Source organism: Rhipicephalus sanguineus, chromosome 3 (genome assembly GCF_013339695.2).
Source record: "Rhipicephalus sanguineus isolate Rsan-2018 chromosome 3, BIME_Rsan_1.4, whole genome shotgun sequence".
NCBI classification, from domain to species: domain Eukaryota; kingdom Metazoa; phylum Arthropoda; class Arachnida; order Ixodida; family Ixodidae; genus Rhipicephalus; species Rhipicephalus sanguineus.
The window spans coordinates 231,520,594-231,537,955 of NC_051178.1; the positions used below are offsets into that span (position 1 = coordinate 231,520,594).

Consider the following 17,362-nt stretch of genomic DNA (forward strand, 5'->3'; position numbering starts at 1 on the left):
AACAAGGAGACATTGTCTTTGCTACAATTATCTTTCAAATGTTGGGATGTGTCCCAATAGGCACAAATCGAAGCAAAGGTACAAGTTGCCTTGTAAGAGTGTTATCATTACAGTCTTTTGACAATTGACCAGTTTTATCCCCCACCTACCAGAGTGCTTTGGTCTTGTTTGGGTGTTCCAACGTAGCATTCTTGCTTTATGTTATAGTGCGTGGAGGCTGGCTATAGATTTATATTTTTGCCCTCAGGCTTTCACTAGCCCTGTTTGGGAATAAGTTTTCAAGTATAAGAGGATTTCATAAGGGCTTAATAATCTACTTTGCATCACCAAAAAGCTAACGCAGAAAACTTGCTGCTAATGTTCTTTTGAATGTGCAAAAATTGTGTTGCTGTCAGAAGGGAACGTGCGCAAAGCCCGAGGCATAGTCTTCCTCTTGCTTGTATAAAAGGTTAACTGGTAAGAAGTTTTGAAAAAAGGAGAAGCTAATGCTAACTACACAGACTCTGGGAGTGGCCTTATTTTAAGTGTTCTGGAGAGCAACAGGAAAGGTAATGTTTTACTGCAATAAATGTTTCAAAACAGGTAGTTGTTAAAGTTTAAAATAATATAGAAAAATTCAAAAGGAAGTATGGTGAAGGAATCTAGTCACTGGGTGATTGTGAATGAAAGACTGGATCATGGCTTATCAGATCCCAATTTTCTTAGTTTTAACTTTTCTTGAAAGCAATGTTGTGAAGATTGCATCCTCTGGAAAAAAGCAGGCATATCAGGAATAGTAAAGTGCCTGCACCCTTTGTCATCAATATGCTTTAATACAGGGGTGTCGTTTCAAAAGTAATTTGTGCCACACAAAACCATACCCTTGGATGTCAGTGGACAAGAGCACTCAAAACATGCTTGAGCTAGTGTGGGCAGTACCACCAAGTTTGTAGTGAGCACTTGCCAGTGCTAGTCCTATATGAAAATGCCATAGGAGGTATCCAAACTCGCATCCCAAGTGATGGTTATTCAAAAGTCTTGGCCAAAAATCTCAAAGAGCCACATATGTACACTGCAAGCATTAGATTCAATTTTGGAATACGGAAATACGTCATGGTCATGTTTAAAGGGGTCATGAACCACTTTTCCAAGTAATGATCTAATGACCTTAGTATCGGAGTTCACTGCCTCCCGAATTGATTGCCGCAAAAATTTCTCGAATCAGTCAAGAATCAGCGGAGTTACGGGGGTTTGGCGCACGCTCTCAGCGCTTTCTCTCTTTTCTCGTGCCGACGAGTGCACTGGAAGCTAGACAGGGAGGGATGGCACGGGGGTAAGAAGTTACGTCAGCGCGCGTCATGAAACGCGATCGCTCTCCCGCTGTGATTCGCATGTGCGAGTGCGGCTACCGTGTAAAGTTAGCAGACTGAGGAGTGCGGTGCGGGCAAGTGGCGGCACCCCATGGCAAGAAGCGCATCTCATCCGGCTATTGGCCAATAAGCATGCTATGTCTCCGCGACGTCAACGTGCAGCCCCACCGACGAGAGTGAGAACCGGCCTCTGTTTGAAAAGAGGGCGCCTGAGGAAACGGCAACTTCGCACTCCGCTTGTGGCCTTTACACGGCGCGCACGACTGTAATATTTTGCAGAGCAGTTCATAGCCGTGTCAGCTTTCCGCAGGTTGTGTTTTTCAACAAGCCCAAGGGGTGCTTCATGACCCCTTTAAAACACCACCTACTTTTGGAAATTATTGGTTAAACAAAATATGTATCGAGGTATATTCAATGAAATTCAGAAACAGTATACCACTGCTATTTTATTTCATATAGTCCAAAAATTCTGCATTTTCTTTTTTTAGAGATGCTCGAGCAATGATGAGACAAATGCCAAGGTTTCAAAATTATTTATTCTGTTACTTTCATATAAAAGAAAAATGAGCCTTTGAAACAACTGGGCTTGAGAAGATACAGGTAACAGTCAGGAAGCGACCCCTTCGTGAACAGAAGTTTAAAAGTTGGCAACATTGTGCACATTTAAGTTCATAGGCATCTGGGATTGTCACATTTATCTTGCAGTTTGTAAGTTAATTGACCCATTACACAGCATTTACTTAATGCAAAGGTACTATGTAATGCACCTTTTGTTGGTAACAATAGAGTCTTTATGCCGAAGGCGCGAACCTCGTAGGGCATTTGTTGTCTAAACATGCAACCTGTTTGCTTCTTACAAAGGACACAAGTTCAGACTCAGTGCACCTTAAAGAGGAACTGAAGGCAAATATTAAGTCTAGCACAGTGCAGTTTCTGAAAGGCATTGGAGTAGCTGTTTGATATGTTGTCTCTCTTTGTTGCCACAAAAGCTCTTTTATGGATAAAAATGATGCTTTGGTAATGTCAGAGCACTAATATAGCACTTTAGCTTGACTTAGCATTGCCTTCACTGATTCATGAACACAATTCTGACCACTAGGAATTTATCTGTCCACAAGCTCGTAAACCACACAATGTCGAAAAGTCCGACAGATATGTGCGCCCATGCTTTTTTTCCATCACACTTTACTTGTTTACCAAAGATGCATGCATTCAACGAGAGATCTCCAGAAATGATAGTTCCAAAGTATGTTGCCCAGGCAATACAAAAAAACATCTCGTCAAAATGCGCGACTTGTCACATTCAGTGAACAGAACACTTTGGAATAAAGAAAACAATCCACTCTTGCATAGAGATTCTATGAAAATAAAACACTACTTTATGGCACTTCCTGGCTATCTGAACAGGTGACTAAAAGTATTCTATGTGAGAAAAAATATGTTGCTGCACACACTTCCCGTGACAAAGTACTGACTGCTCCTTCCAAAGTACTTAAACTAAGTGTTATAATGAATAATGTTCCAGCAATGTGCACAATATGAAAAAAGACATACAAAAAGGAGGAATTATTATGAGTATAACATTTAGTCCCAGTGTTAAAACCTGTAAAATGTGCTTTAGACTAGAATAAAGTCGTAAGCAGACTTATCAATAACAACATAATAATAAAGGTGTAAACAGAAAGAACAAAGGTAAAAGGTTCAGACAGAAATAAACAACAGGAAAGTGGGGGGTAGGCAGTGCTGGAGGAAAAAAAGGTGTGCAGTCAGAACACCGGTGAACATGCATTAAGAAAAAAATAGCATTAATTTAAAAAAAATACAATGCTCCTTGGAAGTTAATTGAGCCAGTGGTTCATTCTTCTGATGGCTGCCTTCGACAAAATGAGAAAAACTGGTAAACTTCCAACTGTAAAAGGGCATGAGTTTTCATTGTTACGTAGCTCAAATGATCATTGGTTGTTCTTGAGCAAGCGCTTCTTTTTAAATGGCATGTTCCAGTCAGATGCGCATGACATCACGCGAGTTTTCACTGAGCAACTAGCAGTCGTGACACTGTGAAAATGCAAGTACATCAACAAACTGGAATTATATTGGCATGAACAGGACGAACATATATCTTGCTTGTGTAATAAGTAATCGAGATATGGCTAGCAGAAACGAACACCAAGATGATATTTGTTTCTGCCACGAGCAACAGCATTTTCAGTCGAATAAATTTGTTCCTCTGTGGAATTTGTAGCACAACTGGAGACACAGTGTACACATTCACGAATAACATAATCCATGTAAGAGACAATGGAATGTTCCAACTAAACGGCTGACAAGAAATGGACCGGGATTAAAGCATCGCCGTAAACAGAGAAGCAGCCGTGTATACCATGGCATCTCAAAAGAAAAGTCTTTTTTTTTTTAAACTACAACAATGACTTAGGCAGCTGTATTCATAGACAAAAGGCTGTGATAAAATACAGCAGCACAAAGTAGTAACAATGTATGAAAGAGTAAGTAGATATAAAAAATGCGCACACAAACTCGTGCACATGCTTAAGGTTTCATAGCATAAGGCCACACACCACCATTAACAAACACCGAAGAAATAGTGCATCACACCAAAGGCAAAAGCACAGTTTGGCCTTACTAAAAGTTCATAATGCATTATATTAAGTTGTACTCACTGGGAGGATTCTCGGAATGCTTGAAGCAAGCCCGAGTTCTGGTCCTTTGATTACATGTACAGCATTCGAAAATTCATTTGCATTTAACCATTGCAATAAAATAACACTGCATCTACCACCACATGAGCAACTTTTACAGAAATGGCAACCTCACATATTTACATCTCACTTGGCCAGCAGGGTCTCGTTGGGCCCCGTGAGGACTATAATTATGAAGTGTACTGACATATTTGGACTCTTCATCTATCCTTTCTTTTTAAGCTAAGGTCTAGGACATCCTAAACCTGACGAAAAAATAACCAGAAGTCTTAGAGTGCCTCGAACTTCTTGATAACCAGTTCTGGTTTAGTTTCTACTACACCACGATGTGAAGCGGAAGTTGTGACTGAGTAGCAGCAGCATATGAGCTGACTGGGTGAACGCATTCTGCATTGCAAAGACATGATACTTTAACATCATGGAGAACGAAAACAACACTGACCGTACAAAGCTATTACGTTCCAACTATCTGCAGCACTCTGAGAGCCAGTATCTTTTCTGTGGTTTACTTAGAGCCCTGGGACCCTCCTTCAGCCAATGCAAAAAAAAGTCAGTATCGCTGTAAGTTAAGTTTCACCGTTTACAGCTGTTAATGACATTTGGCTTATTGGTACACACATGCCATGGCACAAGATACAGTACAAAATCATAGCTTAGTCACACTTATTCTCACATTATGCCATTAGGCATTTCCTAAAGTTCTGGCTTTGTAATAAAAAAAAAAGGTTAAAATTATCAAAAATATAACTTCAAATGCAGCTCTGTAGAATCCTACGCTTCTGTGTTTAAATAAATGCAGAGAGTTCAACACTTGCCATAGCTACATCTGAAGGAAATCGGTCATGGCCTGATATCTTGTAACAATATTTCTGCATCTGATGCAGTTTGTCTTGTGTTCATTGCACTGGGCAACTGATGCTGGCACTATGAGTAGTTTGTGCAACTCATTGATGAAGGGCAACGAGAATTGTCACAAAAGTTATCTAGCTTGAGCTTCCCCTTAAATGATTGGCAGGCAGAGCGCCATCTTTTTTGCATAATCATTGGCTGTTGGCAATAGTGCATCATCACTGACCAGCCATTACAGGCCTCTGGCAGTGTCGTACCTTCCTTGGACTACCTAGTATCCATGACCAGACCAACACTTGTTAAGCCTTGCTGTGTTTAAAACTGAAGCACATCACCACCTTGCACACAGGCACTGTGAAAGCAATAAGCATGTATAAGTTGTGAAACCAGTAGAAAAGCTCAGTGCTGCAGGCTAAGTTTCAATCGCTGCAGCCCACTTGAACACTATATAGACAGATGCACAGGAGCCTGTACACCTAAAGGCACCTCACCAGGTAAAAGCAGGAATTAGAAGTAGACCGACACATAGTGATCTTTCTTTTTGTTCAAGGCACACCCATTCTTTTGGCTCCTCAGAAGCCAAGTGCTTTCAGAGACCAAACTCTGCCTGACCCTGTAAGTGCACACAGAATCTCGATTACATAAAATCCTTCGTGAGCAAACATGGTTATTCTCATCATAACGCTTACTTTTCCTCTAGTTTTGCATAGAGTGACTACATTTTTGTGTGGTGCACATCTCGCAACATGCCGAGTAAGCACAACCGTTTCACCAGGTAATGTTTCAGCATGCATGGTGCACATGCATTTTTCTTCATGGCCAGGCCAACCTTATCTCTCAGAGACTCTCCTTATCCAAGGCCTCGTGCAGGTCCTTGACAATCCTTCCGAGGCACTCTCGGTGAACGCTGTCGCTTGCAAACACCGAGTCGAGGGTCTCTGGTTTCCCAAAGAAGCCAAAGACGTAGTCGATCCGGCCCAGTGACTTGCCCGTCAGGTGGGATCGCACAAGGTCGGAAAGCAGGGCACGACACTCGTCAAAGGCACCCACGAGGTATCGTCGGTCATACGAAAACTCCATCTCATAAAAGCTTACCACCGCCATGGCAAGAGCGCGCATCTTGTGCTGTAGCTGCTTGGCCACCTTTATCTCTTCAGCTGAGAATTGGTTGTTCCGATGCAAGATGCCAACCTTCACGACGATCTGAAACACAGAAATGCACGGTATGACGGCACTTATCGATGAAAGGAACATCGAGAAAGTGTGCCGAAGTGGCTGAAGCGCTGTATTATCAGTCAGTGCATTAATTCTGCAAATTTGGTGATATTAAAAGTTTGAAATTTGCTAAAGGTGCTTCCCAACTTGGGGCTGCTTGTTGGACACCACACGACCTAACTATTAACGCTTCATCTGCACAGAAGCAGGCAGCTTAGAAAGTTGGGCAAGTTGGTAAGGGTTCATCTTCGTCAAACTGCACAGTGGGACGCGACATGATGAAGGAAGTGAAACAAAGAAGCGCAGACTAACAACTGGGTTTATTGAAACAATCAGCCTTTTTAACCACCTTGGCCCAGCCCACATGACCTGTCCCCCTAGGGGTTAACACTAAAAGCCATAAAAAAAAAAAAAACACCTAACAGGCCATGAAAAAAAGCATGAAAAAAGACACAATGTGCATGACAAAATATATACACATGAGAAAACCGTGTAAGTCAGCTGGTTATGTTGCCTGTGGAGTGCAGATACGCATATTCCTAGTCGGAATAATTACGTTATGTGTTTTTTTCATGGCTTTTAGTTGTTGCAGTAGTATTGAAAGTTGGGCTATTTGGTAAGGCAGCATGTTTAGTCGGTGGGGTAGTGCTCGTCAGTGTCTCTTCTGTTTTAATTTGTCTTCGTCGTTTTCGTGCTGTACCGAAAGTGATTACAGTGTCAAACCCTAGGGGGACATGTCATGTGGGCTGAGACTGTTAAAAAGGCTGATTTCATGCTTCAATAAACGCAGTAGTTAGTCTGTGCTTGTTTGTCTCACTTCCTTCTTCGTGTCCCGTCCCACCGTGCAGTTTGACCAAGAAAAGCAGGCAAAGCAAATATTCCACACCAATGCATAAACGAAGACAACACAATGACTGCGCATTCATACTGTACGAAAACAAGGTAACGACTTTACATTACGAAATAGTATCAAAACATGTCCAGGTTAGTCTATCATAATAAATGTGGCAAAATACTTGCACTAGGTGGCGAGACAGAAAACCTGTAATTACGAAATTGACCACAGCGCACAAGTATACTCACCTTTATAATGTTCTTAGTAACCTTTTCTGCGTCTTTTTTGCTGCCTGTGACGCTCTTGACGAGTTTGTACAAGTTATCCAAAAGACTCGCCGAGGTGTCATCAATGAAAGCTTTGGCGACGCTCTTGCTGCTCACGCGGCCGAGTACTTTCTTCTGAAAGCTTAGCCCAAAGTCTTTCGCTTGAAATTCAGCCACTGGAAGGAGGGAAAAGAAGACAGCGTCAAGACCTCGACGCTTAAAACGCATAGGCCGGACACGTAAAGTCAAACGACTACGAGGACCACGAATCGGATACAAGGCCACGCACTTTACACATGACGCGGCGGTACGGTTTTTGGAACAGCTGCGAACTGCTGCCGTAACTGACTTTCCAATGCACGAGTTGCTAGGTGTTTGGACCCCAAGCCTTCGCTTCTTGCGATGATCGGACGTATTTTTCACAGCGCAGCTAGTGCGAACACCCGGAACGGAAACACGAGGCTGTGTAACTTCGCCCAACTTTGTCGCCGCCAACGCCTAGCACAATAAAAGGAAACGACACAAAAGAATAAAAAGCGGTGACTTACTTGTGTCGGCGTGAAGTATTACAAGCACAGATGGGATACAGTCTATAGGTCAGTACAAGAAATGTCACAACATCAAAGGCACAACGAAAACGCGTAGACCAATGCATTCAAATCCCAGATGTCAAAGCCGTTCGGCCGTTCAATCTGCCAATCTCCGGCCTGCGAGTCACCTGACCTCTTTCCGTCGCCAGCTAGTCAGGCAACCTGCCCGGAGAAGAGTTTCAAATGCAAATGAGCAGATTCTAGAGCGCAAGGCTCACTACCACCTCGCTAATTAACTACCACGTCCATCGCGCTTTGAGCATCACATGCATTTCATTCACGCCAGGCGCTGGCCAAGCTAATACCACTAATACATGAACTCGAGTCACCTCAAGTCACTTAGTTACGCAAGCATTTGTTTTGGGTCATCGTCTTGGGTGGCTCGCGCACGCAAGAGGATTAAACACGTGCGTTGCTACGTATACGACCTAGCAGTGAAATAAGGTTTGGTCTATTCCCATCCGCAAGCAGCGAAGAGCAAGACACTGCAATTTCAGTAAACTTCGCCGACTTGACAATTCATGCAGTTTCGGTATCGATGGCAGCGCCAACATTTGAGTGTGGCCGATTAATTGACATTTACCGATCCAAATCCAAAAGTCATACGGAGCCAGCGCATGAAATGCCGTCAGCGCCCCTGTCACGCTGAGCCTAATAAGGGAATCTATCCGCGGCCGGCGCATTGTCACCACCGGCGGAGCACGAGGTTTTGATTGAAAGTGCGATTTAGCGTTCGCACTCGCCGAGTTTTCGTTCAGCAGTGCTCGGAAGGAGAGTTTACGACTACTCTAATCATTTATACGAAGCTCAGCCACGATCATGTCGTTCCGTGGCGCTGGTTCGTCAGCTCTTTCGCAGATGCTGAAGGAAGGTTCTCGACACTACCAGGGCGTAGATGAGGCTCTCTTTCGAAGCATCGAGGCCTGCGTCGAACTTTCTCGAAGCGTCGCGTCGGCCTATGGACCAAACGGACTGAACAAAATGGTAATCAACCATCTCGAGAAACTATCTGTGACCAGCGATGCTGCGACCATTCTTAACCAACTCGAGGTACAACACCCTGCCGCCAAGCTCCTCGTCATGGCGTCTCAGATGCAAGAAGCGGAGGTGGGTGATGGCACTAACGCCGTAGTTTTGCTTGCCGGCGCGTTATTGGAAAATGCTGAGGAGCTTGTTCGAAGTGGTCTTACGCCTGTGCAAGTGGCCGAAGGCTATCAGCTTGCCATGAAAAAGGCTCTCGATCTGCTGCCTGAATTAAAAGCCGATGAAGTGCAGGACATGCGCAAGCCGGATCAAGCTCTCAAGGCGGTTCGCACTGCCATGTCAAGCAAACCTTTGGCCGGCGCCGATTATTTGACAAAGCTGGTGGCTGAAGCGTGCCAGGCAGTGCTTCCGGAATCCGGTGCCCTCAACGTGGACAATGTTCGCGTCTGCAAGGTACTCGGCTCAGGTCTCGACCAGTCTCAGGTAGTCCTTGGTATGGTTTTCAAGCGCCAGGTCGAGGGCGACGTAACCAAAGCACGCGACGCTAAGGTCGCCGTCTACTCGTGCGCCGTAGACTCACTACAGACAGAAACGAAAGGCACAGTTCTGATCCAGTCAGCGCAGGAGCTGAAGAACTTCTCGCGGGCCGAAGAGAACATGCTCGAGGCGCAGATCAAGGCCATCGCCGACGCTGGCGTCAAGGTGGTGGTCAGTGGCGGCAAGGTGGGCGACATGGCGCTCCACTACCTCAACAAGTACGGCCTGATGGCGGTGAGGCTGCAGTCCAAGTTTGACGTGCGCCGCGTCTGCCGCGTCGTGGGCGCCACTGCGCTGCCCAAGCTGGCCGCCCCTCGGCCCGAAGACCTCGGCCTGTGTGACTCGGTCTACCTGGATGAACTGGGTGATACGCCGGTGGTGGTGTTCCGCCAGGAGGGACACCAGACTCGCGTGGCCACTATTCTGCTGCGCGGCTCTACCGACAGCCTTCTGGATGACGCCGAGCGCGCTGTGGACGATGGCGTGAACGCCTTCAAAGCTGCCACCAAGGACGGTCGCCTGGTGCCCGGTGCAGGTGCTGTGGAGGCGGAGCTGGCCCGGCGCCTGGCCACTTGGGCCGACACCTTGCCCGGTCTCGAGCAGTATGCGGCGCACAAGTTTGCCCAGGCGCTCGAGTCTCTCATTAGGACGCTGGCGCAAAACTCTGGAGCCTCCAAGCCCGAAGAGCTCGTCGCCCAGATCCAGGCGGCCCACAACCAGGGTAATACCAATGCCTGCCTCAAGGATGAGGGCCTGGGGGATGCTGTGAAGAACGGACTCGTGGACCTTCTGATCACGAAACACTGGAGCCTCCAGTACGCGACCAATGCTGCTTCCACGGTTCTCCACGTGGATCAGATCATCATGGCCAAGCCAGCTGGAGGGCCTAAGGGAAAGCCTGCCGGAGGGGACTGGGATGATGACAAGTAATCAGTAACCAAATAAAAAGCCTTTCCTGTCTTCGTATGGCGTAGCCTTTCGCTTGCTTTGCTGCCATTTCAAAGCTTGATGTGGCTTCAAGGCAAGCCCTCTGACCAGGTGCCGAAGCATGCAATAGTTGTTTGAAGGGGTCATAAACTACTTTTCCATGTAATCATCAAATGACCTCAGTATTGAAGTTAATTGCCTCATGAATTGCATGAATTGATTACCGCAAAAATATCTTGAATCTGTAAAGAACAAGCAGGGTTGCAAGGGTCTGACGCGTGCTTTAAGCGGTTTCTCTCTTCTCTCGTCCCACTGAGCAAGCTGGAAGCTTGCTCAGTGGTATCGCATGTGGGAAAGGAGTTAATGTCGGTATGCATCATGACCTTGAGCATACATGATGAAACGTGATTACTTTGTGCTGCTGTCATTTTTGTGCGCAAGTGTGGCTCGCTGTAATGTTAGCAGACTATAGAGCGCTGTGGTGGTACCCCGTTGGCAAGGTGCTCGTCTGATCCAAACGCTGCACTTGAATTATATTGGCTATTGCACAATAGCACACGACTCGCTGTTGGGCGCCGGCAGCTTCGAAGCGAGTGAGGATGGGCCTCTGTATGAAAAGAGGGTGCCTGAAAAAATGGCGAAGTTGCGTTGTTATTGCAAACTCTCCTTGTCGTGCATGACTGCAAGATTTGACTGAGATGTGACAGTGCTATCCACAGGATGTGTTTTCTCACCAAGCCCGAGGGGTGGTTCATGACCGCTTTAAGTAATAGACAAAAGGAGAAAGTACTGAAATTGAAAACAAGACGGCTAGTGTGATTTGGAGAAGTCAAAGGAGAGCCAGCAATTGATTACGGTGGTTTACTGTGAGCTCTGTTAACCATAGGTCAGTAAAAATTATGGAGCTCAATCAGACTCACTCAAGAAATATATCTTGCACTTAGGGCTTACTTACACTCGTCAAACTTTTCCTTGACCGAACTCGCTTGGACTCGGACTCACTAAAATTTTTCTCTACTGGACTCACTCGGACTCGTAGGACTGCGGACGAGGGAGCAGGTTGGGCGGCTGCCACCCCTCTGCCCCCTTCGGCTAGGTCAAGGGGGCCAGTGTGGTGTGTGTGGTGAAGTCTGCCTTATAGGTTTACACAGGTTTACATAGTCGGGCCTGTCCCATCATTGTTTAAAGAGCAGGGTTATGGTCACGCAGGTTTTTCAGGATAATAGCGGCTGAGGGCCCCTGATATTGCATTTGAAGAAGTGTTTACTTCCCATCTTTACTTCGGGAAAGCCAGGGGCCAAAGGCAAGCCATTGTGAGAAGCCCGTCGTTGCTTCATTCTTATTTATCTTTTCATCCATTGTGAAGTGTGTTGTCCATTGGGCTCGACACGCTGGTCGAGCCGAATGGACAACACGCAAGATGAATCTTTGCACCCCCTAATGGGGAACCCTGTGCACGCCTATGCTTCGACTGAAACTCAGCTGGACTCACTCAGACTTGGACTCATGGCTCGATCATAGTCTGAGTGAGTTGACTCAAGGGCGTGTTAGTGTGTAAGTAGTTTTTTTGACCATGGTGTCAATGTTCTTGAACACTAATATCTCGCATAATTGGTGCTCTACGTGGCGCCTTTTGATCTTGTACCTTCAATTACGAGTTATCGGTGGTTGCAATCTAGTAAGGACATTTTTATTGAAACACACGGCTCGCACAAGATATTTCCATCAAGAGCTTCCCATGTAAAAGTACGGGGGGGGGGGGGGTGAGAGGGAAACCAAGGCACTCCTCCATATCTCGTACCTCTGATGATTAAATATCGACCTGATGTATGAACGCTAGTCCGTTGAGTGAGTGGATAAACTTTATTTTCCTTTTTAAGAAGGGAGAGGGAGGTCTGTGATCCAGTCCCAGCGGGTGCCCGTCGCCACTTCGTGCGGCATAACGTCAGTCTACCAGTCATGGTAGGCCTGCGCTACTTCCTCAGCCCACCTCTGGACTCGATCCTGGAGGGTGGGATTGGAGCTGCGCTGGGCACTCTCCCACAGCTCCTCACTACTCATTAAAGTATGGTGAGTAGACGTGAGTATAAATGTGAGCCAACATGAGGCTGGTAGTGATGCTGAAATTGAGTAGATAGAACCATAGATTGGCAAGTTGGCAAGAAATGTGGAGCTCGCTCAGATTCGCACAAGAAATACACTTTGCGCTTTCGGCTCACTCAGACTCACCAAAATTTTCCTCAACTGGATTCACTTAGACTCGCAAAAATTTTTCTCACTTGACTCACTCAGACGCGCGGCTCGATCCGAGTCTGAGTGAGTTTGCCGACCTATGCTGTTAAACTATGATTTTTATGAAATCGGGTGGCATGGAAAGTTTGTTGAAGGCAACCTGCTTATAACACAGCTCCTGTTAAATCCCACGTGATTGTGCAACTAAGTTATGGATATTTTTTTATTTATATTATGGTTTCCTGAGAAACTGATGATATATCGGCAGATTCTGTTGGGCAAAACCAACGGATGTGTGTCAGTATAAGGTGCTTAATTGACGTTGATTTGATTGGTAGGAATGGGGCTTCCAGGGTTACTATGAACACATACTGAAGCCATACGAAATTTGTCATTTGGTGATGATATTTGATATATCAAACTTCAACCACGCAGTGACAACTGTGCAGTAAGAGCAGAACTTGTCTACTTGGCAGCCTATGCTCCTCACAAACCAAAAAAAAGTCTGCAGGTTCAGTCAATGAGAGCTGTCTTTGATAGTGAAGGACTGCTTCCACAAAAAGCTGAGGCTTTGAATATAAACCATGTATGGGAACCATTGGTTCACATGCATAGTATTAAATAACTCTAGGGCATTGCCAGGGTGCCATAAGCTCACTAACATTTGTAATGCATGTATATTCCATACTGCAAGGTATCCTAGTGCCCCTAAGGGCTAAAAACCCTCTGCTGTCTTGAAAAAGTACTAGAAAACATTGTCTATTATTGGAAGGAGATATGAAGAATTACGGTGTTGTGCCTCCATGCTGCCAGGAAGCAAGCCTCTCTGCCAATGCAGATGTTCTCTCAATTTGCATCTTCTAGTGTCTGTAAGAGACATTTCTCCCCTGCATTCTTATAGACTTCCTGAGATATAACTGGACTTGGGAAGCCAACTGGCGACTCTTGACTAGGCCCGGCGAGCCACAATAGCCAGTGGTGTCCTGGATGAAGGGCTCCACCCACGGTAACCAGGGGGCATTATGTTTATAAAAGTTGTTCTCTCGCTCTTTAATATTGAAGGGAACACGTCACGAGCCACGCCTCTTTTTAGCATTTTCGGTAACTTGTCGAAACACAGTTTGCTTTTTGACTATTCATTAGGTGTGAATGAAAATGAGGCTTCTTATTCATGTTTAATCTTCCTACAGACATGTCGAAGAAGTCAAATGTTGCCTTTCATTACTTCAGCTCACATCTTAGGCAAACACACACTTAACATGATGGCCAGAATTACTTCAACAAGGTACATATGGCATTTTGCCTACCAGATTGCATCTATCAAACAGAGCTCGATAATGATGGTGACATGTTGTGCTAGAAACAGTCAGGGTGTATCTTTTTGCCAGTTATGAAGTGATATGTACTTGTAACAGCAATTTTTTTGGCATTTCCAGTTTGAATATGGTGGTGATGAACTAGCACCTACCTAGGATAAGCTTTAGGAAAGGGGGTCGTCATTGTCCAAGTTAATGTTACAAAGAGTGTGTCATCTTGAAAAAATGAACATGCATGTGATTTGGAAGGTTGCACTAGGTTACTGCAAATGGTGCCCTGCGTGTACAGGTCATGGTGGGGGTTGGTATAATTTCGGACATGGGTTTGACATACGCAGGTCATAGCGCTATAGCTTTTATTGCCTTATGTGTCCATGGGGCGAAAATAGATAGGAAAAATAATAAAACGATGTGGCACTATTCTCTTGACATTTATCTTGATCATTGTGGTGTGACCTGCATGTTGCAAACGGGTTATGTTTGCAAACGGGTTTTGAACCGCAGCTTACCAATTCTTGCCGGGGGTGCTATGCTGTCAGTGACCATGTTCTCGGTTGATAAGCTTGGGGATATAACTTTCAGTGGGCATTGATTGGCTGACCCAGTGAGTAACCAAGTAAAACGAACATGAATGTTTAAACGTGTGAACTCTGCTGCCTTTTGCACAGTGTCGGCACATACTATTTAGCTCAGGAATTTTCTTATATTAAAAATTGAACCTATTTTCACTCAGTCATGTTGTATACCCAGTTAAACTTTTATTAGTGTAGAGGTAGTCTACTACCCTTGCTTCTGCACCAAATAATTCAATAGAGACAAAGAGCAGGTTTATATTTATTCTGCTGTCATCTTTTTTCTTTAAAGAAGAAATAAATTTTAGTAGTACTAATAAGACAGCCTGTGGTAAACTTCTAATTTCGTAATGTTATTTCTCTGAGAGCCTATTATTTCCCTTGGATGTTGCCACTATTGGTCCTAAAGCCTGCTTGGCTATTGAGGAGATTTCTTTATTTTCAATATTGTTTTTAAGTTTCCAGCACCGGCACTCCCATTTGAGAGTATAGCAGTGGGCAAAAGAAAGTCTTACATTGTGTTAGAGAATAGTACTAGCTTCTCATTAATATTGTTTCTAACAAAGAAAGACAAGCCCTTAAATTTTTCTTTTGTTCATTCACAGTGAGGGTCTCGTTCTGGCAGACTTGATGCCTTCAGGTAGTATGCAAGAGATTATTGGTCAGCTGCCAGCTCATAAAAAGATGGCATTCTCTGTGATAGAGCACTGCACGGGCCGGATTTTTCGGCCCGGCCCGGGCCCGCTTTATGAAGCACGAGCCCAGCCCAGACCCGTGATTCCAAGCTCGGGCCCAGCCCGGGCCTGTGCGTACATGACTGAACCCAGCCCGAGCCCGGCCCGGGCCTGTGGTTCCAAGCTCGGGCCCGGCTCGGGCGTACATGAACGAACCCAGCTCGAGCCCGGCCCGGGCCAGTGGTTCCAAGACCGGGCCTGGCCCTGGCCCGGTCGTTCATTACTAAACTTATTCAGGGCGCGCGTGTTCATGACCAGGTGATTTAAAGCTTACACAAGCCTTAACATCAGCAGTTCGACCAGAAGGATGGCCAATTATAATGCGGTCTACGCCTCTATAGGCGCAAGGAAGGACGCAAGCATCAAATATATTTGTCTACTTACAGATTGTACCGCATGTGCTTGTACTGTATGTGCTACCGTATGTGATTGTACCGTTTTTTGTATAATTCATTTTTCCTCACGCTGAAGTCATGCTCGTTTTTGTGGAAAAGAAAAAAAAGTAGGACTTCACCTGTTTTTCTGTTTACTTTGCTAAGCTTTTTAAGAGCCAGCTCTTTGCACGCGTGACTTCATCTTGGCACAGAATGCCTTAGACCATACAATGCATAACGTTCGTGTGTGGTCGAAGGCCCGACTTAGGCCTTTGAATGAGCAGGCCCGAGTCCGGCCCGGCCAGCAGCCTCAAGCCCAGCCCGGCCCGGGCCCGGCCCAGGCCCGCACTTTCAAGCCCGAGCCCAGCCCGGGCCCGCCGGAAAACGCTTTGGACGGCCCGGCACGGCCCGCGGGTCGGGCCGGGCCCGGGCTTTCGGGCCGGCCAGGGCCCGTGCAGTGCTCTACTCTATGACACCAGCAGGCTGAAAAATAGTGTTCTATACTCGCTGCCACGGCTACTGTTGGCGCTGACTAACACTAGCTCCCAAGTTGAAATGCACATATATACCCAATGAAGTGGATGGGGGGATGATTGCTGCCGTAGCTCAATTGGTAGAGTATCGGATGCATTATTCAAAGCTTCCACGTTCGGTCCCTGCCAGTCGGCAAGTTATCTTTTCATCCACTTTACTTTGTTCACATATATATCATAATTACTACGAATACCATCCCACATACTTTCCTTGACATTATTGTCTGTTAGTTCTCATTAATATTGATTCCTTCAGGTAGCATACGAGGGTTTATTGGTCAGTTGGCAGTCGTAAGAAGATCACGTTCTACATGACGCCAGCTGGCAGAAAGAGCGTTCCACACTCGCTCTCATGGCTATGAGTGGTGCTGGCTAACACTCCCAAAATTGCCTGCACGGAAATACCAAATAAGGTGGATGGGAAATGAACCGGCATCGTAGCTCATTTGGTAGAACACCTTTACATTTAGGTCAGAATTACCACAGTGGAGTTAAATGCTACAAATAATGCTTCCTATGCATCCCTTGGCTTCATTGTCTGTTTTTTTACTTAGGTTTTGTCTAACAAAGAAACGAGCCCTTAATTCATTCCCTTTTGTCCTTACATAGTCATGTGTCACATTGCTTGATCGAATGATGTGGCATGCACTGAAAAATGCAAACATTACATGTCATGGCATACATGCACCAACTTACATGAACCTGATATGAAACGAAGGTTATAAACTATATGCTGTCATATGCTGATTGGTGCTGTCGATGGGACTAAACATGCTCATCAGGCAGGTGATTTGGAAAAAATAAAGCTACGTTTAACATCGAAGTACATCCATTCTGAAGTCTTAAAGCTGTTGCAATCTGTTTCGTTGCTGTGCTGCCGGCGTCAAATATGTGGGTTGCGTGACTATAACACTAAAGCAGTGACTATAAGAATAAATATTTATGGGCATATGTTACTTGTGTCGCTCGCTCCCAGCAGTACATTTCCTTGATAAATTAGTGACTTTTCTTTTATATCAATACATTGTTACCGTTAATTAAGTTTATTAACAGAGGTACTAAAAACTGCAGCATAGGTTTTCCCCAATTAGTACTGACATAGTTTACTTGCCAGTCCAGATGTTTGCCTTTACATTTTCTTTTGTTTGCTGTTAGTCCAGCTAGTGATTCTGCCATGTTATAATTATTGTTAATTGTCAACTGGCCCAACTTTGTATTATAAACGCTGCACTAAATAGTGCAGCGTTTATTATAAAAAGGCCACTGAAAAAGATGCGACATATTTCATATTACATACATAAACTGCGCGGTTTTGAAAAGGCGCCACTTGGT

The 17,362-nt window shown here is 45.2% G+C and overlaps 2 protein-coding genes across 2 annotated transcripts; one reads left to right on the top strand and one right to left on the bottom strand.

The window, feature by feature from the left end:
* Positions 1-1,865: 1,865 nt before the first annotated feature.
* On the bottom strand, positions 1,866-8,072 carry LOC119388388 (tumor necrosis factor alpha-induced protein 8-like protein). The gene is made up of 3 exons (XM_037656096.2): positions 7,780-8,072; positions 7,214-7,407; positions 1,866-6,118 (listed from the first exon to the last, which is right to left on the bottom strand). Coding segments are annotated over exons 1-3 (561 nt in total). The 5' UTR covers positions 7,781-8,072; the 3' UTR covers positions 1,866-5,752.
* Positions 8,073-8,451: 379 nt separating this feature from the next.
* LOC119388387 (T-complex protein 1 subunit theta) lies at positions 8,452-10,308 on the top strand. Its single transcript, XM_037656095.2, has one exon. The coding sequence runs from the start codon at positions 8,641-8,643 to the stop codon at positions 10,270-10,272; it is 1,632 nt and encodes a 543-aa protein (XP_037512023.1). The 5' UTR covers positions 8,452-8,640; the 3' UTR covers positions 10,273-10,308.
* The last annotated feature ends 7,054 nt before the right edge of the window (positions 10,309-17,362 follow it).

Excerpts from the sequence above, each read along its gene's own strand:
- LOC119388387 (XM_037656095.2), top strand. The coding sequence starts at position 8,641 with ATGTCGTTCCGTGGCGCTGGTTCGTCAGCTCTTTCGCAGATGCTGAAG.
- LOC119388388 (XM_037656096.2), bottom strand. Across the intron at positions 6,119-7,213 it reads TTACTAAGAACATTATAAAG|ATCGTCGTGAAGGTTGGCAT; the intron begins GTGAGTATACTT and ends TCTGTGTTTCAG.